At 41.4% G+C, this 21,272-nt stretch overlaps 1 protein-coding gene and 1 long non-coding RNA gene across 2 annotated transcripts; one reads left to right on the top strand and one right to left on the bottom strand.

Moving 5' to 3' along the window:
* The first annotated feature begins 568 nt into the window (after positions 1–568).
* On the top strand, positions 569–20,326 carry LOC144334839 (uncharacterized). Its single transcript, XR_013405080.1, has 3 exons — positions 569–702; positions 14,223–14,288; positions 20,131–20,326. It is a non-coding gene; the product is annotated as an uncharacterized LOC144334839 (long non-coding RNA).
* Positions 16,929–18,416, bottom strand: LOC114675428 (ubiquitin carboxyl-terminal hydrolase 17). The gene has a single exon (XM_028842689.2). The coding sequence runs from the start codon at positions 18,414–18,416 to the stop codon at positions 16,929–16,931; it is 1,488 nt and encodes a 495-aa protein (XP_028698522.2).
* Positions 20,327–21,272: the final 946 nt, after the last annotated feature.

The raw sequence follows: 21,272 nt of genomic DNA, 5'->3' as shown, positions 1-21,272 counted from the left end.
TGGAAATGTCAGAAATGTCCTCCATGGTTCTTGTGAGGGTCCAGATCTTTTCACAATCACCTCAGGAGCCACAAAACCATTCCATCCTACCTGAAATTGCAGAATGACTCTTCTTTTGACCAGAGTCTCAAAAATATATTCATTGATAGTTTTGATTCCTGGGAGCCGCCATTGCTTGCAAAAGATGTGCCAGAGACTAGACATTTTCTGTCTCCTCACTTGTCCGGGGAAGACTGAAGTTTTTCTGAAACCCAGAAATGGGAATCTGACCCTCTGAGCAGCCCTAGGATTTTCTAAGTCTTCCAAGCAGAGTGGAAGTTCTGGTGAGGGCCCATTGTACCTCCGATGGTCTGGAATCACATAGGATGATGCGTTTAAACAACTCTATGTGGAGATATATTTTCTGAGATATTCCAAGGAGGAGGGACACAACTGGACCAGATGTTAAAAGGGCAGCTGAGCATTAAGTGCCTATGTAGTGTTTGCAGCTTAATGTCCCATGCAGAAGGGGACTCTGGGCTCTTGTGTTAGAATTCAGTGTAATTCTGGGGTCCTGCTTTTCTTCCAGGAAATCCCACTTCCATCTGGATGTCTGGATGAACTACTGAAAGCCACTGAGTGTCCTGCAGCAGGTGAACTGTGGCCAGAGCCCAAGGATGAAGGGGGCTCCTTCCGTCTGTGACTGTGAAGAGGAAGCCTGAGGTATAGCAGACCCAGGCCCCAGAAGGATGGAAAAAATGAGGTAGGGAGTGAGGGGACCTCAGAGGAAGACTGAGGTCTGCAGAATCCCAGGGTCAAGGAGACAGTGCGGTGTCGTGGTGGTGTCCTTGATATTCGAAGAGGGGCGATAATCCATCTCCTGAGTAAAAGCTTCATATGGGGTGAGGAGGGGAGAAGTAAACAGAGAGGAAGCAGGGAAGGCCAAGACAGCGACCAGCCTTAGAGCAATTTTAACCAGAAGTGGACACAGACCCTGGACCCCATCGCGGGGTTGCAGGCCAAGGACCGTCTCTAGGCGATGCACAGCTCCCTTGTGGGGTTACTGGGAGTAGGCATTGTGACGTCTGCAGGGGTGTGGAAGGCTGGGCGACGGGAGCAGCTTACTGGGCTGGACCAGAAAAACTGAACTTCTTTTCCATCAGTGAAATCCACTTCTGGGTCAGAAAAAACTGCAAGTTCTGGAGGGGCAGGGCCTAGGAGGAGGTCAGGGCCTGAGCCTTCCTGGTTTGACCCCCCTACCCCCTGTGTTTCTGGGTCTGTCCTCACTTCCACCCAGCGGATCTTGAGTATCCTCCTTTGAGTCCCCACGAGTGTGTTGTGTGCAGTGGGGCCAGGCTGCTTCATCCACTGCACGTTAAATGTTTCCAATACTTTCTGGCCAAAGTTTAGAGTTGCCAGACCACTGACTTTGAATGTTGACCTGCTTCCTTTTGAACAGAGTAAAATCTATTGAAGTTTAAGGTCACCTCTTTTCATGGATGGTGAAGAGGCAGGCTGTTCAGGCACAACTGCCCTCAGGTCTGGAGGGCGGCGGAGGTCACTGTGGGTGGTGGGTGAATCCGGAACCTCTGTGGCTGTAGACTTTCAAATATTTCATTTTTTCTTTTGTAGTTTTTGTTTGTTGCTTGCTTTTTTTTTACAATGGGAACTGGAATGTAAGATGCCAAACTAGCCTGTGGGGGACATGGATTTTCACAACAGTAACCACAGAGTGTAGTTTCCATTTCTATTCCCTGTTCATGTGGGAGGCAGAGAAGGAAATCAGGTGCTCAGTTCTAGGGACATCACAGGACTAGGACATGTACAGTGGGGGTGGAAGGCAGAGGCATTGCTTTAGGAGAATAAAATTACTGCATGCACACACATATGTATGTATATGGATGTATGTACACAAATATGCATATTTATAGATTCAGTTCTCCCTCTCTCTATATAATTTTCTTTATTTCACACTTGATATGATTTTTTTTATTATACTTTGTGTTCTAGGGCACATGTGCACAATGTGTAGGTTTGTTACCTATGTATACATGTGCCATGTTGGTGTGATGCACCCATTAACTTGGCATTTGCATTAGGTATACCTCCTAATGCTATACCTTCCCCCTCCCCCCACCCTACGTCAGGCCCCAGTGTGTGATGTTCCCCTTACTGTGTCCAAGTGATCTCATTGTTCAGTTACCACCTATGAGTGAGAACATGCGGTGTTTGGTTTTTTGTTCTTGTGATAGTTTGCTGAGAATGATGGTTTCCAGCTACATCCATGTCCCTACAAAGGACTCAAATTCATCCTTTTTTATGGCTGCATAGTATTGCATGGTGTATATGTGCCACATTTTCTTAATCCAGTCTGTCATTATGGACATTTGGGTTGGTTCCAAGTCTTTGCTATTGTGAATAGTGCTGCAGTAAACATACATGAACATGTGTCTTTATAGCAGCATGATTTATAATCCTTTAGGGATATACCCAGTAATAGGATGGCTGGGTCAAATGGTATTTCAAGTTCTGCATCCTTGAGGAATCGCCACACTGTCTTCCACAGTGGTTGAACTAGTTTACAGTCCCACCAACAGTGTAAAAGTGTTCCTATTTCTCCACATCCTCTCCAGCACCTGTTGTTTCCTGACTTTTTAATGATTGCCATTCTAACTGGTGTGAGGTGGTATCTTATTGTGGTTTTGATTTGCATTTCTCTGATGGCTAGTGATGATGAGCATTTTTTCATGTGTCTGTTGGCTGCATAAATGTCTTCTTTTGAGAAGTGTCCATTCTTATCCTTTGCCCACTTTTGGATGGGGTTGTTTGTTTTTTTCTTGTAAATTTGTTTGAGTTCTTTGTAGGTTCTGGATATTATCTGTAGGTTGCCTGTTCACTCTGATGGTAGTTTCTTTTGCTGTGCAGAAGCTCTTTAGTTTAATTAGATCCCATTTGTCTATTTTGGCTTTTGTTGCCATTGCTTTTGGTGTTGTAGACATGAAGTCCTTGCCCATGCCTATGTCCTGAATGGTATTGCCTAGGTTTTCTTCTAGGGTTTTTATGGTTTTAGGTCTAACATTTAAGTCTCTAATCCCTCTTGAATTAATTTTTGTGTAAGGAGTAAGGAAAGGATCCAGTTTCAGCTTTTTATTTATGGCTAGCCAGTTTTCCCAGAAATACTTTCCCCATTTCTTATTTTTGTCAGGTTTGTCAAAGATCAGATGGTTGTAGAAGTGTGGTATTATTTCTGAAGGCTCTGTTCTGTTCCATTGGTCTATAGCTCTGTTTTCATAACAGTACCATGCTGTTTTGGTTACTGTAGCCTTGCTGTATAGTTTTAAGTCAGGTAGTGTGATGCCTCCAGCTTTGTTCTTTTGACTTAGGATTGTCTTGACAATGCGGGCTCTTTTTTGGTTCCGTATGAACTTTAAAGTGGTTTTTTTCCAATTCTGTAAAGGAAGTCATTGGTAGCTTAATGGGGATGGCATTGAATCTATAAATTACCTTGGGCAGTATGGCCATTTTCACAATATTGATTCTTTCTGTTCATGAGCATGGAATGTTCTTCCATTTGTTTGTGTCCTCCTTTATTTCATTGAGCAGTGGTTTGTAGTTCTCCTTGAAGAGGTCCTTCACATGTGTTGTAAGTTGGATTCCTGGGTATTTTATTCTCTTTGAAGCAATTGTTAATGGGAGTTCATTCATGATTTGGCTCTCTGTTTGTCTGTTATTGGTGTATAAGAATGCTTGTGATTTTTGCACATTAATTTTGTATCCTGAGACTTTGCTAAAGTTGCTTATCCGTTTGAGGAGATTTTGGGCTGAGACGATGGGGTTTTCTAAATAGACAAGCATGTTATCTGCAAACAGGGACAGTTTGACTTCTTCTTTTCCTAATCAAATACCCTTTATTTCTTTCTCTTGCCTGATTGCCATGGCCAGAACTTCCAACACTATGTTGAATAGGAGTGGTGAGAGAGGGCATCCCTGTCTTGGGCCAGTTTTTAAGGGGAATGCTTCCAGTTTCTGCCCATTCAGTATGATACTGGCTGTGGGTTTGTCATGAATAGCTCTTATTATTTTGAGATACGTTCCATCAATACTGAATTTATTGAGAGTTTTTAGCATGAAGGGTTGTTTAATTTTGTCAAAAGCCTTTTCTGCATCTATTGAGATAATCATGTGGTTTTTTTCTTTGGTTCTGTTTATATGTTGGATTACGTTTATTGATTCGAGTATGTTGTACCAGCCTTGCATCCCAGGGATGAAGCCCACTTGATCATGGTGGATAAGCTTTTGGATGTGCTGCTGGATTCGGTTAGCCAGTATTTTATTGAGGATTTTTGTGTCAATGTTTATCAGGCATATTGGTCTAAAATTCTCTTGCTTTGGTGTGTCTCTGCCAGGCTTTGGTATCAGGATGATACTGGCCTCATAAAATGAGTTAGAGAGGATTCCCTCTTTTTCTATTGATTGGAATAGTTTCAGAAGGAATGGTACCAGCTCCTCTTTGTACCTCTGGTAGAATTCAGCTATGAATCTTTCTGGTCCTGGACTTTTTTTGGGTAGTAGGCTATTAATTATAACCTCAATTTCAGAGCCTGCTATTGGTCTCTTCAGGGATTCAAATTCTTCCTGGTTTAGTCTTGGCAGAGTGTATGTGTCCAGGAATGTATCCATTTCTTCTAAGTTTTCTAGTTTATTTGCGTAGAGGTTTTTATAGTATTCTCTGATGGTAGTTTGTATTTCTGTGGGGTCGGTGGTGATATCCCCTTTATCATTTTTTATTGCATCTATTTGATTCTTCTCTCTTTTCTTCTTTGTTAGTCTTGCTAGCGGTCTATCAATTTTGTTGATCTTTTCAAAAAACTAGCTTCTGGATTCATTGATTTTTTGAAGGGTTTTTTGTGTCTCTGTCTCCTTCAGTTTTGCTCTGATCCTAGTTATTTCTTGCCTTCTGCTAGCTTTTGAATGTGTTTGCTCTTGCTTCTCTAGTTCTTTTAATTGTGATGTTAGGGTGTCAATTTTAGATCTTTCCTGCTTTCTCTTGTGAGAATTTAGTGCTATAAATTTCCCTCTACACACTGCTTTAAATGTGTCCAGAGATTCTGGTATGATGTATCTTTGTTCTCATTGGTTTCAAAGAACATCTTTATTTCTGCCTTCATTTCGTTATGTACCCAGTAGTCATTCAAGAACAAGTTGTTCATTTTCCATGTAGTTGAGTGGTTTTGATTGAGTTTCTTAATCCTGAATTCTTGTTTGATTGCACTGTGGTCTGAGAGACAGTTTGTTATAATTTCTGTTCTTTTACACTTGCTGAAGGGTGCTTTACTTTGAACTATGTGGTCAATTTTGGAATAAGTACAATGTGGTGCTGAGAAGAATGTTTGTTCTGTTGATTTGGGGTGGAGAGTTCTGTAGACGTCTATTAGGTCCGCTTGGTGCAGAGTTGAGTTCAATTCCTGGATATCCTTATTAACTTTCTGTCTCGTTGATCTGTCCAATGTTGACAGTGGGGTGTTGAATTCTCCCACTATTATTGTGTGGGAGTCTAACTCTCTTTGTAAGTCTCTAAGGCCTTGTTTTATGAATCTGGATGCTCGTGTATTGGGTGCATATATATTTAGGATAGTTAACTCTTCTTGTTGAATTGATCCTTTTATCATTATGTAATGACCTTCTTTGTCTCTTTTGACCTTTTTGGTTTAATGTCTGTATTATCAGAGACTAGGATTGTAACCCCTGCCATTTTTTTGTTTTCCATTTGCTTGGTAGATCTTCTTCCATCCCTTTATTTTGAGCCTATGTGTGTCTCTGCACGTGAGATGGGTCTCCTGAATACAGCAAATCGATGGGTCTTGACTCTTTATACAACTTGCCAGTCTGTGTCTTTTAATTGGAGCATTTAACCCATTTACATTTAAAGTTAATATTGTTATGTGTGAACTTGATCCTGTCATTATGATGTTAGTTGGTTATTTTGCTCGTTAGTTGATGCAGTTTCTTCCTAGCATCGATGGTCTTTACATGTTGGCATCTTTTTGCAATGGCTAGTACTGTTTGTTCCTTTCCATGTTTAGTACTTCCTTCAGGAACCCTTGTAGGGCAGGCCTGGTGGTGTCAGAATCTCTCAGCATTTGCTTGTCTGTAAAGGATTTTATTTCTCCTTCACTTATGAAACTTAATTGACTGGATATGAAATTCTGGTTTGAAAATTCTTAAAGAATGTTGACAATCAGCCCCCACTCTCTTCTGGCTTGTAGAGTTTCTGCCAAGACATCTGCTGTTAGTTTGATGGGCTTCCCTTTGTGGGTAATGTAACCTTTCTCTCTGGCTGCCCTTAACATTTTTTCCTTCTTTTCAACTTTGGTGAATCTGACAATTATGTGTTTTGGAGTTGCTCTTCTTGAGGAGTATCTTTGTGGCATCCTCTGTATTTCCCGAATTTGAATGTTGGCCTGCCTTGCTGGGTTAGGGAAGTTCTCCTGGATGATATCCTGCAGAGCATTTTCCAACTTTGTTCCATTCTCCCCATCACTTTCAGGTACACCAATCAGATGTAGATTTGGTCTTTTCACATAATCCCATATTTCTTGGAGGCTTTGTTCATTTCTTTTTACTCTTTCTTCTTTAAATTTCTCTTCTTGCTTCATTTGATCTTCAATCTCTGATACTCTTTCTTCCAGTTGATCAAGTCGGTTGCTGAAGCTTGTGCATTTGTCATGTAGTTCCTGTGTCATGGTTTTCATCTCTATCACGTCATTTATGGACTTCTCTGCATTGGTTATTCTAGTTACCCATTCGTCAAATCTTTTTTCAAGGTTGTTAGTTTCTTTGTGCTGGGTTCATAGTTCTTCCTTTAGTTCTGAGAAGTTTGATCAACTGAAGCCTTCCTCTCTCAACTTGTCAAAGTCATTCTCCATCCAGCTTTGTTCTGTTGCTGGTGAGGAGCTGCGTTCCTTTGGATGGGGAGAGGTGCTCTGATTTTTTGAATTTTGAGCTTTTCTGCACTGCTTTTTCCCCCTCTTTGTGGTTTTATCTACCTTTGGTCTTTGATGATGTTGATGTATGGATGAGGTTTTGGTGTGGATGTCCTTTCTGTTTGTTAGTTTTCCTTCTAACAGTCAGGACCCTCAGCTTCAAGTCTGTTGGAGTTTGCTTGAGGTCCACTCCGGTAGGCTACTCCCAGTTAGGCTCTCCAGTTAGGCTACTCGGGGGTCAGGAACCCACTTGAGCAGGTAGTCTGTCAGTTCTCAGATCCCAACCTCCATGTTGGGAGAATCACTACTCTCTTCGAAGCTGTCAGACAGGGACATTTACATCTGCAGAGGTTTCTGCTGCTTTTTGTTTAGCTATGCCCTGTCCCCAGAGGTGGAGTCTACAGAGACAGGCAGGCCTCCTTGAGCTGCAGTGGGCTCCACCCAGTTCGAGCTTCCTGACTGCTTTGTTTACCTACTTAAGCCTCAGCAATTGTGGGCACCCCTCCCCCAGCCTCACTGCCGCCTTGCAGTTAGATCTCAGACTGCTGTGCTAGCAATGACAGAGGCTCTGTGGGCTTGGGACCCTCCGAGCCAGGCATGGGATATAATCTCCTGGTGTGTTGTTTGCTAAGACCCTTGGTAAAGCACAGTATTGGGTGGGAGTGACCCAATTTTCCAGTGTTCTGTGTCACAGTTTCCCTTCACTAGGAAAAGGAATTCCCTTCCCCCTTGCACTTCTTAGGTGACGTGATGCCTTGCCCTGCTTCGGCTCTCACTCGTTGGGCTGTGCCCACTGTCCTGCACCAACTGTCCAACATGCCCCAGTGAGATGAACCCGGTACCTCAATTGGAAATGCAGAAATCACCCATCTTCTGTGTTGTTCACGCTGGCAGCTGGTGGCTGGAGCTGTTCCTATTCGGCCATTGTGGCACCAACCTCACTTGATATGATTTCTAAATTTAAATACCTTTGAGACAAACGCGAATTGTGAAGGGATTTAAAAATGTCAGTGAAAATGGAATTAAAAATAAAAATATAAATATCAACTTTATTTCTCAATATAATCTCTACTGAGGTCAAGACACTGCATTAAGGGATGATCCCAACCATTCAGTCCATTGCTAAAGAACTGAGGGTCATGGGAATTTAACCATGTCAATGCAGTCTTCTACTATTAACTAAAGAAAAATGGGTGCCCTTTACAGTTATTTCAAGATTAGGAAAAATAAGGTCAGAAGAAACTAAATCAGGACTGTAATGTTGATGCCTAATAATTTCCCATGAAAACTCTTTCAAAATTACTGGTGTTTGTCGAGAGGAAGGAACAGAAGTGTTGTTGTGGTGCAGAGGGACTCTCTAGTGAAGCTTTACAGGGCACTTTTCTGCAAAAGTATTTGCTAATTTTCTCTAAGAACTCTCCTACTAAGCAAATATTATGGTGCTTTGATCCTACAGAACGTCAACAAGCAAAATGCCTTGAGCATCCCCAAAACCTCTATGGCTTTTGCTTTTGAGAAGTTTGCTTTTGCTTTGACTGGAGCACTTCTACCTCTTGGTAGCCATTGTTTTAATTGTGCTTTGCCTTCAGGATCCTATTGATAAAGTCAATTTCACTCCCTGTTATAATTCTTCAAAATAATGCTTCAGGATCTTGATTCTGCTTGTTCAAAATAGTCACTAATAGCTCTGCTTTTGTCCATAGCTGATCTAGGCACAAGGGTATTCGGGACTCATCAAATGTAAAGTTTCTCAACTTTCACGTTATAGTCAGTGTTGTGTAAGCTGAACCAATTGAGATGTCTGTGGTGTTGGCTATAATATCTCTCGTTAATTGTCAGTTCTCCTCAATTAGGGCATAGAAACAATTTTTTTTTCTCTCAAAAATTGGAATGGGTGCCCCTCCTCTGTGGGCTTCATCTTCAACATTGTCTTACCTCTTCTTAGAATCAGGTATCCGTTTGTATACGACTGATCCTTCAGGTCATTTTTCCCATAGACTTTTCATAAAGAATAATTTATTTCACCGTTTTTTGTAGCTTCCCCATAAATTTGATGTTTGTTCTTATTTCAGGTTTGGCAGAATTCAAGTTCGGCAGAATTCATGTGGCTCTTTCAGACTGATGTTTTAAATCCTGTTCACATATGTTAAAACAGGTCCGGGCATGGTGGCTCATGCCTGTAATCCCTGCACTTTGGGAGGTTGGCCAACATGGCAAAACCCTGCCTCGACAGAAAATACAAAAATTAGCCTCTACAAAAAATACAAAAATTAACCAGACAAGGTCCCAACTATTTGGAAGGCTGAGGCAGGAGAATCGCTTCAACTTGGGAAGCAGAGGTTACTTTGAGCCAAGATTGCTCCACTGCACTGCAAGCTCGGTGAGAGGAGTGAAACCCTGTCTCAAAAATTTAAAAAAGTTAAAATAAACTAGCATATGTGTGTTTTGATGCAAAAGCTAAAAGTTCATGCATAGTTTTTTCATAATTGTTATTTTGCATGAACTTATTAAAGCCCCCTATTATTTGCCATAATTTTCTCATCTTATTAATTTCTATATACATACAGAATTTCCAATTTGTGTAAACCTTTCTTCCCAGTTACTGAACAATTATTTTAAATTTGAAAAATATGAGCTATTTTAATCTATATATTTTTTTCTACTTCTGAATATTTTAGAGAAAATATGGATAATGAAACTTGTAAAAAGGAGATGTTTGGAAGTTTCTGTTACCAATGACAAATTAATTTTTAAATAATTTCAGGAAAATTTAGGTGAATGTCTGTACTTTCATATGAACGTTCATAGTAAAACAGATTTTTGAATTTATACCCTTGATAAACTTTAATGTAAAATATGTGAGTAAATGTGTACTTTTCCGTTCCTCATGAACATTCTGAAGTTTATACTATCTGGATTTTCTCAGGACGAATTACAAGCTGTATATGCTGCTGAAGTGTCTCAAAGATTAAGTCCCAAAGAGAGTGCCCTACTGTTTTTCCAATATTAATTTCTAAGTTCTACCAAGTTACAAGTTTTTTTTTTTCATAAAATATAAAATGTTTTGCCTCCAGCAGAAATACATTTTGGAACATAACTTTCCTGTACGTAAGGGGTATAAAGGAAGCTTGGATTTGTTCTGAGAAAGGGAGAGGGTACTTCTGCCCATTGCCATGCACATCTGATTTTAGAGCTGAATGCCTTTCTGAGCTTGGCTCACTCCTCTCAAACTTGCTGGTAAATGGACACAAATTAAAGAGAAATAATTGTACACCATTTGGGATCAAGGAATCCAGATATCTGAACCATTGTTTATTATTTGCCCCTCCCACCCTCTCACCCTTCCAGATCTCTAGTGTCTATCATTCCACTTCTATGTCCAGGTGTACAATTATTTAAATCACACTTACAAATGAGAACTTCATGTGTTCATTTGTACAGATTCTCTTCCACCTAGCTACCTCTGAGACTGCAAGAACAATCACTCCTCCCCCTCCTCCTTCTCAGCCTACTCAAACAGAAGACCAGGAGCATTATCTATCTATCTATCTATCTATCTATCTATCTATCTATCTATCTGCACACACACACACGTACACATATATATACACACACAAATATATATACACACATATGTGTACATATACACACACTCATAAAGAATTTGCATTTTAAATAATGGCAGACCCATAGTTCAAAAATCAACTATATAATTCTATATATGATAAATGTCTACTAGAAAGTTCACATTGAAAATTGCAAACACGACTTAGAAAAAATAAAGTTTTTAAAAATTTTATTTTATTTCATTTTAAGTTCCAGGATACATGTGCAGGACGTGCAGGTTTGTTACATAGGTAAGTGTGTGCCATGTTGGTTCGCTGTACCTATCAACCCGTAACCTAGGTATTCAGCCCCACATGGGTTAGCTATTTATTCTGACGCACTCCCTCCTCACTCACCCCCAGACAGGCTCCAGTGTATGTTGTTCCCCTCCCTGTGTCTATGTTTTCTCATTGTTCATCTGCCACTTGTAAGTGAGAACATGTGTATTTGGTTTTCTGTTCCTGCATTAGTTTGCTGAGAATAATGGCTCCCAGCTTCATCCATGTCCTTGCAAAGGACATGATCTCATTCCTTTTTATGGCTGCATAGTATTCCATGGTGTATATGTATCACATTTTCTGTATCCAGTCTGTCACTGATGGGCATTTGGGTTGATTCCATGTCTTTGCTATTGTGAATAGTGTGGCAATGAACATACGCATGCAAGTATCTTTATAATACGAGAATTTATATTCCTTTGGGTACATACCCAGTAATGGCATTGCTGGGTCAAATGGTATTTCTGATTCTAGGTCTTTGAAAAATCACCACACTTTCTTCCACAGAGTTTGAATTTATATTCGCTCCAACAGTGTAAAAGTGTTCCTGTTTTCCCACAGTCTCACCAGCATCTGTTGTTTCTTGACTTTTTAATAATCACCATTCTGACTGGCATGAGATGGCATCTCACTGTGGTTTTGATTTGTATTTCTCTAATGATCAGTAACGTTGGGCTTTTTTTTCCATATGTTTGTTGGCTGCATAAGTGTCTGTTCATATCCTTTGCCCACTTTTTAAAATATTTTTATTTTCGCTTTTTAAGACAGAGTCTTGCTGTGTCACCCAGGGTGGAGTTCAGTGGCACAATCTCGGGTCACTGCAACCTCTACCTCCCAGATTCAGGTGGTTCTTCTGTCTCAGCCTCCTGAGTAGTTGGGATTACAGGCACCTGCCACCACATCTGGCTAATTTATTGTATTTTGAGTAGAGACTGAGTTTCACCAGGTTGACCAGGCTGATCTTGAACTCCTGGCCTCAAGTTATCTGCCCACCTCACCTTCCCAAACTTCTGGGATTACAGGCATGAGCTACTGCACCCAGTTTTTGCCCACTTTTATATGGGGTTGGATTTTTATAGTTTTGGGTTTTACATTTAAATCTTTAATCCATTTTCAGTTCATTTTTGTATAAGGTATAAGGAAGGGTCCATTTAGTTTTCTGCATATGTCTAGATAGTTTTTCCAGCACCATTTATTATTAAATAGGGAATCCTTTCCCCATTGTTTGTTTTCATCCAAAATAAAATGGTTGTAGATGTGCAGTCTTATTTCTGATATCTCTATTCCATTCCATTGGTCTATGTGTCTGTTTTGTACCACTACCATGCTGTTTTGGTTACTGTAGCCTTGTAATATGGTTTGAAGTCAGGTAGCAGGATGCCTCCAGCTTTGTTAGTTTTACTTAGGATTGTCCTGGGTATATGGGCTCTTTTTTCGTTTCATATGAATTCTGAAGTATTTTTTTCTAATTTTGTAAAGAATGTCCATGGTAGTTTATGGGAATAGCACTGAATCTACGAATTACTTTGGGAAGTATGGCCATTTTCATGATATTGATTCTTCTTACCCATGAGCATGGAATGTTTTTCCATCTGTTTGTGTCCTCTCTTATTTCCTTGAGTAGTGGTTTGTAGTTCTCCTTGAAGAGGTCCTTCACTTGCCTTGTTAGCTGTATTCCTAGGTAGGTATTTTATACTCTTTGTAGCAATTGTAAATGTGAATTCATTTGTGATTTGGCTCTCTTCTTGTCTATTGTTGGTGTATAAGAATGCTTGAGATTTTTGCGTACTGATTTTGTATCTTGAGACTTTGCTGAAGTTGCTTGTAGCTTAAGAATCTTTTGGGCTGAGATGATGAGATTTTATAGATATAGGATCATGCCATCTGCAAGAAAAGAAAGTCCAACTTCCTCTCTTCCTGTTTGAATATGCTTTATTCTTTCTCTTGCCTGATTGCCTTGGCCAGAACTTCCAACACTTTATTGAATAGGAGTGGTGAGAGGGCATCCTTGCCTTGTGCCAAATTTCAAATGGAATACTTCCAGCTTTTGCCTGTTCAATATGATAATGACTGTGGGTTTGTCATAAATGGCGCTTATTATTTTGAGGCATGCTCCATCAATACCTAGTTTCATGAGAGTTTTTAGCATAAAGGAATGTTGAATTTTATCAAAGACCTTTTCTGAGTCAACTGAAATAATCATGGGGTTTTTGTCTTTAGTTCTGTTTATGTGGTGAATTACATTTATTGATTTGCATATGTTGAACCAGCCTTGCACCCAAGGGATGAGGCCGATTTGATCTTGGTGGATAAGCTTTTTGATGTATTTCTGGATTTGGTTTGCCACTATTATATTGAGAATTTTGCAACAAAGTTTATCAGAAATATTAAGCTAATGTGTAGTAAATACATTGAAAATAATAACAGACTGATTAAAAGACTAAATAACATGAATCCTAAGTGTTTTCACAACTGATTTATAGAGTAAAAGCATTGCCAAACTAAATGAGCTTGATCAAAAACTGTACAGGGTCTGAGATGTTGTCTCAACTTCCATTACTCATTGTGAGGTGGACCTGCAGTAACTATATTTGATGCAAAATTTCATGTTGATGGAAGCTGAGATGTCCTGCAGTCTCAGAGGGACAGAATTCTCGTGTGTCTCCCTTTGCCCTGTCAGGAATAAAGATCTAGACTCTACAGGTTTTGTCAAAATTTACAAGATGTAGGAAATGGGGCAGGATTTAGGCTGTGAGGCAAAGCCTAGAGATATAAAGAAACAGCTTCTGACCCAGGGCTCATGAAGTCAGATAGTTTCAGAGGGGATGGTGGAGTGAGCATAGTACAGTCTTTGGAACCATTCCTTCCCCTTATTTGTTCATAGGCCAGATGTGCTCAACCAGGGGGCATCTCAGGTCTGATGAACAGAGTCCTGGAGAGACAAAGGGGCAATCCTGAGGAAGAGGCTCAACAGGGAGGAAGGAGTCACCATTTTCTCTCCTGAGAAAAATCTTTCTCCCTAGGAAACGATAGGATTTTCCTTGGTCCCAGTGAGACTTTTCCTGAGTGAAGAGAGCAGAGAGAGCAAGGGACTGATGTGTTATCTGTTTCCACCTCCTGCCGTGATTCTGAAACCATGGGGGACAGAATTATCTTCAGAATCATGAGCAATCCAGATGCCATGGTTTCACACAAGACATTGGAAGTTCTTATCTCTACGGGGTAGGCACTGGTCATTGATACTCTGTAAAGCTCATTCGCTGATTACTAAGTGAGCCAAATTAATAATCTACTGGAAGTTTTACTAAACTCAGTTTACTTGACACACAATTCACACAGACACATTGTTAATATACACATTTTGATGCTTGGACAGGGTTGGACCCAAGATTCTGTACTTCTATGGAGCCCTGTGTTCTGCCCAGGTGTCATTTACTCTCAGGTAAGTAAACTGATCACCATAACTAACAAGAGATTGATCTGTGATGATTAGAAATGAGAAGATCTGTTGGTTATGTTTTATTGGGATGGATTCTATTAACATTTAAATACAGTTTAAAAACGCAGATTTACAATGAAAAGTAACAAGCAAATATAAAAAGTGAAGGGGCTATTCCCCAAAGTAGTTTCCACTGAAATACCACCAGAGAAAAACAACTCTCAGGACAGGGATACTGCTTCAAAGACACAGATTTCACAGCTGGATGGTTGATCTCGAATTTCTGAAAATTCCATCCCTTACTCATGAAATGCAGTTTATTTAAGAACTTTCTAATTTGACTGTAGTTTCATACTCACACATTTCAGTGTGTTGTGTATTATTCCATTGATGATAAGTATAACTTATTTGAAAATGAATTACATACTGGTGAGAAAATTTTCCCTTTAAATTAAACTTAAACTCACACCATAAAATTAGCAGCATCTGTTTGTCTGTTCCAAGAATTACCTAGGTTCTACCCAGGGCACCTGAGATCAGTTGAAAACAAATGCAAAAAAGTTGGAATAAAAAGTAAGAACACCCTTCAAATGTTACGAATGCATCCTAGTCTCAATTATTCACATTCACGAGAATGATTCACCTATATCCCACTTTAGCAAAATTTCACCTACTCTCGCCTACCAATTGACTAATCAAAACAAACCAAGACAGAACAATAAATTCAAATTCATCCAGTAACCTGAGGGGAAAACCTACACCTCAAAATGTAGTCTACAGATATTCACACAGGATGTCATCTACTGTGAAAACACATGCACAGAGACAGTCCCTTCACATGATCAGAATACTGACAACTCCACAACAACATATTAGATATGGGATCATCTTGAAATGCGGCCATCACTAACCAGTTGTCCCTTTTACATAGACAAAAACCTGAGGACCACATTATGTTATGTAGAAATGACTGTACACCTGTGTGCGTGTGTGTGTGTAGGGATCCGGGGAATCCAATAGACATTCCAGCCTCTTGATTTTTTCCATGTTCAGGCTCTTGATTCTATATCCGAGTGAAATGACTTGCCAGTGGGAAACAAGATAAGTCTTTGCAGGAAGGGCTCTGGTGGGAGCTAGATACTCAAATCATAAAGCATCGAGTGTTGGAAACATGCACTGAAGTTAGATGAAATACTCAATGCACAGTTTAGACGGTGAAAGACTTTCAGGTAATCATGCAATCACCGACCGGCTGATTGATGACATTCCCCGAATTTATGATTGCAAGAAGAGACAAATACTCATGACATTCTATTTCCGGTGGTTGGGGACATACGATGGCAACATACTGTCTGCCAGTCATGCTCATCACACTGTACTTTGCACACACGTCACACAGAGACACTGTTAATATGCACATTTGTGTGCTTGAGCAGGGTTGCACCCAAGATTCTGTGGTTGTACGGAGCCCTGAGTTATGCCCTCGACATCTTTACTCTCGGGTTGGTCAACTTGGATCACTGTACCGAACGAGAAACGGAGCCTGAAATCCAATCAGCGAATACACAAAAGGAAGGGGCCATTTCCCACAATCATTTCCACTGCAACACCACCTCGGATGAACAAGTCTCATTGCAGCTTAGGGACTGTGCTTCAGAGATGCACCTTTTGCAGCTGGACGATTGACCCGGAATCTCCCAAATGCCATTTTGATACACACCAAATGAGATTTATTTCAGTACTTGCTGATTTTATTTTAGTTGAATACACACACGCTCCTGTGTTTGATTTCCTTTATTATCAATACGACTTACTTCCAAATGACTCACATACCAGTGGGATGATTTTCTGCTTCAATTCATTGGAAATGGACAGCATTCAATAGGCAAGTGTGTCTGTCTGTCTGTCTCCAGCATTCTGTGGGTTCCACCAAGGGCACAAGTCCTAGGGTGCCTGAGGTCCATTCAACAAGCAATGTAAAAACGGCGAGGCAGGTTCAAAAGAAGAACACCCTTCCTCTCTTCAAATGCGTCCCAGTTTCCACTACTCAAGGTAGGGAGAAGGATCCACAGAAGTCCCACGTTCGCAACATTTCAACTTCTGGTGCTCACCAACAACTGACGAATGAAACACACCCCAAGAGAAAATAGTCAACCCCGTCCCCTGCAATAACCTCATGCGCAATCCTACACCGCAATATGTCATATTCAGAAATTCACACTGAATGTCATCTACCATGAACACAAACACACAGACACTGCCTCCACAGGTTCAGAAGACTCACGACTGCAAAACTCGATGTTTGCCATGTCTGGGCTCATCCTGAAACGCAGCCATCACTATCCAGTTGTCCCTCTTGTGTAGACAGAAACCTGGGCTCCTCATTACTTTATGTCGGATTGACTGTGTATGTGATGTGATGGTGTGTGTGTGTGCGTGCGTGAACCCCCTCGTGGGTGTGTGTGTGTGTACGTGTATGTGTGTGTGTGTCAGTGTGTGTGCACATGCACTCCTGCGTTTGGGTGGAGACTTTTCCTGAGATCACTGGCACACAAACAGAGCCCTCTTGCTGTGTTTGTTCCTCCCTTTGGATCTCCTGGTCCTCCCTTGCAGAGAAATAAGTGTGTCAGTGTTCATGGACTCCTAAGGTGTCAGGTTCCTTGAAGAGAGGTTCAGCAGGGAGCTTTGCTGTTCAGGATGACGGTTGTTCATCCCACCCTTGTATTTTGATGGATGAATCACAAGCACGTTGGGAGGCAGGGTACATTCGACTTTTCTGACGTTGAAGTCAGGCTTGGTTTTGTTTTGCTCTTGGAGGAACTTCCAATGGTCTAAGGTGCTTTCCTGAGTGTCTCTTTCCACCAAGTGCTCCTCCAAGTCAGGTACCTGGAGGCAGGGTTCTCTCTGGAGCTCTCCTTGCGTTGCTCGCCTGTCTTTGTGTTCAGCGCCAAGGGCTCCTGGTTCCCTGCCTATTGACACACTCTCACTGCATCTTTCCAGTTCACTCTTCTGGATGTAAAAGAGGACATAGGCCTGTTGACTCAGGACAGAAGCGATGCTACAGGCAGTGACCTCGGCGTCATCCATTTTATACCACTGGCCTCCTGGAGCTTTGACATAAGAGAGGTAATGTCCGTTGTGACAACTCCACCCAGCGTGGACCAGCACAGCATAGAGGACATAGACTAGAGGTCCCGTGTTCTGCTGAGACATGTATGGCTGCATGTCAAGGCACTCAGGGTATTGCACATTCTTGGCAAGTTTGTTGCCTGTGACATCGGAGAATCTCTTCAATACAAGGATGAGGACCTTGGCAGAAGTGTGTAGAGTGAACGTCTTGGAGGCAGGCGCCTTCTGGAGACAAAGACCACAATGATAGGCATTCTCTCCATTGAGTTCTTCGGGCTTCACCACCTGCTCCAAAGCTTGCTTCACACTCTGAGCTGCCTGGATATCCAGGGCGATGTCCAGGTAAGGGTCAAAGGTGTCCGAAACGCCCTGGCAGTGGAGACACTTGATTTGAGATCTCCAGCAGCCTCCAAATATCTGGTGGATGAGGGTGGTGTCCTCAGAGTCATGATCTACCTGCTTGTGCCCGGGAAGGCATGCCTTTTTCATGGCATCCACAATGAACATCAGAAACTCATGGGCATCTTCCTGCTTGCCTCGATGGAAGCCAGCAGTCAATGCCCGTGAGGGCTGGGTGACGTGGCCAGGACAGTGGAGGGCCCATGTAATGTGAGCTTCCATCGTACACAGCATGCAGCACTTGTGACGCTGACAAAGTTGAAAGTGCTCCTGGGACAGCATGTAGTTGGCAAGGGGCGGTGTGTATGTCAGGCACTGCAGGGAAGCATTCAAGTAGCAAGTATTTCCCATATTCTGGAGCCCAGCCCCCACCGCAGCAGGTCTCCTGCTACTGAGAGGAAGCTTCTTTCTGGGGGCAGGCTGTCTTGCCACGGGAGCCAAATCATCACAGAGGTTGACTTGGGTCTCAGATGACAGTGGTGACTTCTCAGGTAGAGAAGTCCGCTGAATTTCAGCAAAAGCTGCATCTGGCCGAGAAGATATGAGTTTTGAAAAGTGGTTGAACTGCCACTCACCTCCCAAGTGGAGTGAATCGGCCTCCATGTCGCCAGGAGCAAGGATCACAAGCTTTTTCTGCTGAGACCACACGTTGCAGAAAGACGCTATCTCTTCCGAGAGAGTCTTCAAATGACGCGTCATCTGGCTGCATCAGCCCTTATATAACTCACCCCCGCCTACCGCGAACACCCCACCCACCCATCAGGTACGCGGTGCACCAATCCAATATCAGCGCTCAGTTAAAGAATGAGTCATAGGGTATGTCCCCTTGTATTCCCCAGGGAGTTCACTTAAAACTCCTGGGGAATGCGTTAGTTTACTTAAAACAGTGGTAGGGAACAATTCTGTCCTTACAAAACAATGTGTGTGTTTGTGTGTATGTGTTTGCTTGCGTGAACTTGTGGGCATGCGGAATCATGCCCATGTGAGTGTTTCTTTGTTTTTGTTTATATGTCTGGGTGTGTGTGTGTTTGAGCTGCGATGTGCTTCTAACTATGTGCTTTTGGCAGTTACGATCATCCTTTCAGGCATTGAAGGACAGGAAGTCAGACCTGTACTTTCTGACTTGAGAATCATCAATGAAGTACAGTTAATAACATAGTGTATTTGTTTCCTTAATATCAAAGAAGAAATCCGTGCAGTCTAATAAGTATTCTAGCGATAACCTTTCCATGTTCAGCCTATTGATTCTGTGTTCGAGTGAAATGACTTACCAGTGGGGACCAAGACATGTCTTTGCAGGAAATGCTCTTGTGGAAGCTATATACCGAAATCATAAAGCATCAAGTGTTGGAAACATGCACTGAACTTAGACGAAATACTCAGTGCCCAAATTAGACTGTGAAAGACTTTCAGGAAATCATGCAATCACCGACATACCAATTGATGACATTCCCCGTATTTATGATTGCAAGTAAAGAGAAATACTCATGACATTCTATTTCCAGTGATTGAGGTCCTATGACCGCAATTTAAGAAATCATGATATCAGAAAACTTGACTAATCACAATTTAATCCAACTAAAACCTTTGGTTCATTTAAGAAAGGATGAATATAAAAACAACATATCACACAGCATGGGAGATAATATTTTAATACGTATGTGATAATGGATCAACATTTGAGAGAGATGAAATAAATAGTTGTAAATTTGAGAATAGCATATAACCAGAATTAAACACTGTAAATGCCTGGGTGATGGGAGTGAGTCCATGTCTCAGGAGGAAACATAGAGATTTAAAAGCAGGGCGTCTAAAAGAGATTTGCATACCATTGTTAAAACTGGCGGTTGTTTTAGTAAGAAAGAGAAAAATAAACCATTTGTCTTAGGGATTGTTGCATGTATTTTTCATCGTCTGAGATGTTGCTTCCAATTCCAGTTAAGCATTGTGTGGTGGACTTGCAGTTACCACATTTGGTGGAAAATGTCATGCTGATGAAGGTAGACTTGTTTCCCAAACTAAGACGGACAGAATTTGGGTGTTTCTTTGGGACTTTTGGCTTACTAGGAATAAAGATCCTGGCTCTAGGGATTTTCTTAAAATTTTTCAGATAATGAGAAAGAGAATAGAATTTAGGCCAGGTGGCAAGGCCTCGAGGTGTACAGAAGCATCCCCGGTCTCAGGGCCCATGAAATCAGGATGATTTTAGGGAGGATGGTGGAATGAGGAGAGTGTGACCTTTGGCCTCCTTTCTTTCCCTTTTCTTTTCATGGGTCAGGTGTGCTCTATCAGAAGGCTTCCCCTTTCTGTTGGACAGAGTCCTGGAAGAAGAAATGAGCGCTGCTGAGAAAGATGCTCCACAAGGAGGAAGGAGCCACTATTTTCAGGAGCATGATCCCCAGAAGCATGAGAAATCCAGATGCCGTGGCTTTACACAGGATGCTGGAGTTTCTTTCCTCTGGATCCGGGAACTTGGCATCAGTGTTCTGTAATGCCCATAACTGATTTTGAGGTGAGTCCACTTGATAACCTGTCTGCGTGTCATGCTCATTACACTGCAATTCACACACATGTCACACCGAAACACTCTGAATGAGCATATTTATGTGCTTGAACAGTGTTGCATCCAAGATTCTGTGATTCTACAGAGTCCTGAGTTCTGTCCTGGACATCTCTACTCTTGCGTAGGTCAACTTTGATCACTATACCTAATGATAAATGTACCATTAAATCTAATCAGCAAATACACTAAAGGAAGGGGCCATTCTCCATAATTGTTTCACTCTGGTAGGTCAACTTTAATAACTGTACCTAAGAAGAAAGGGATCTGTGATGATTCCACATCAAAGAACCTGTTGATTTTTTTGTCATTTGAATGAATTATGTTAACATTTAAATAGAGTTTAAAACCCCAGATTTCCCATGAAATCTAATCAGCCATGAAATCTAATCAGCAGATACACAAAAGGAAGGGGCCATTCTCTAAAATCGTTTCCACTGAAACACCACCACCAATAAACAAGTCTCATTGCAGGAAAGGGATCCTGCTTCCAAGATCCAGTTTGCACAGTTGGACGATTGACCCAGAATCTCCCCTAATGCAATTTTTTAACACCCCAAGTGAGATTTATTTCCGGGTTTTCTAATATCATTTCAGCTGAATACACACACTCCTGTGTTTCAATTTCTTTCAAACACCTTTTAATAATGAAGTATCTTGCTGCTTCACCCCTTATATAACTAATGCCCACCCACCGGTTCCACTACATTTACCCATCAATTACCCAATTTAACAATGAAATATCAGCAGTCCATTAAGTTTTGTGTCTTAGGTTGTATCCTTTTGCATTCCTCAGGGAATTTAATGGACACAGCTTAAATTGTGATTATAGAACAGTTGAATCAGATTTACTAATCAGTGTTATGGGCAAATATGATAGGAGTGGAACTGAGTTAGGA

Source organism: Macaca mulatta, chromosome 15 (genome assembly GCF_049350105.2).
Source record: "Macaca mulatta isolate MMU2019108-1 chromosome 15, T2T-MMU8v2.0, whole genome shotgun sequence".
Taxonomy (NCBI): domain Eukaryota; kingdom Metazoa; phylum Chordata; class Mammalia; order Primates; family Cercopithecidae; genus Macaca; species Macaca mulatta.
Note: the sequence above shows the minus strand (reverse complement) of the source record. Positions and strands in the feature narration are given on the sequence as shown.

Bases quoted from the DNA above. Each gene is read 5' to 3' on its own strand.
- LOC114675428 (XM_028842689.2), bottom strand. From the start codon at position 18,416: ATGGAGGCCGATTCACTCCACTTGGGAGGTGAGTGGCAGTTCAACCAC.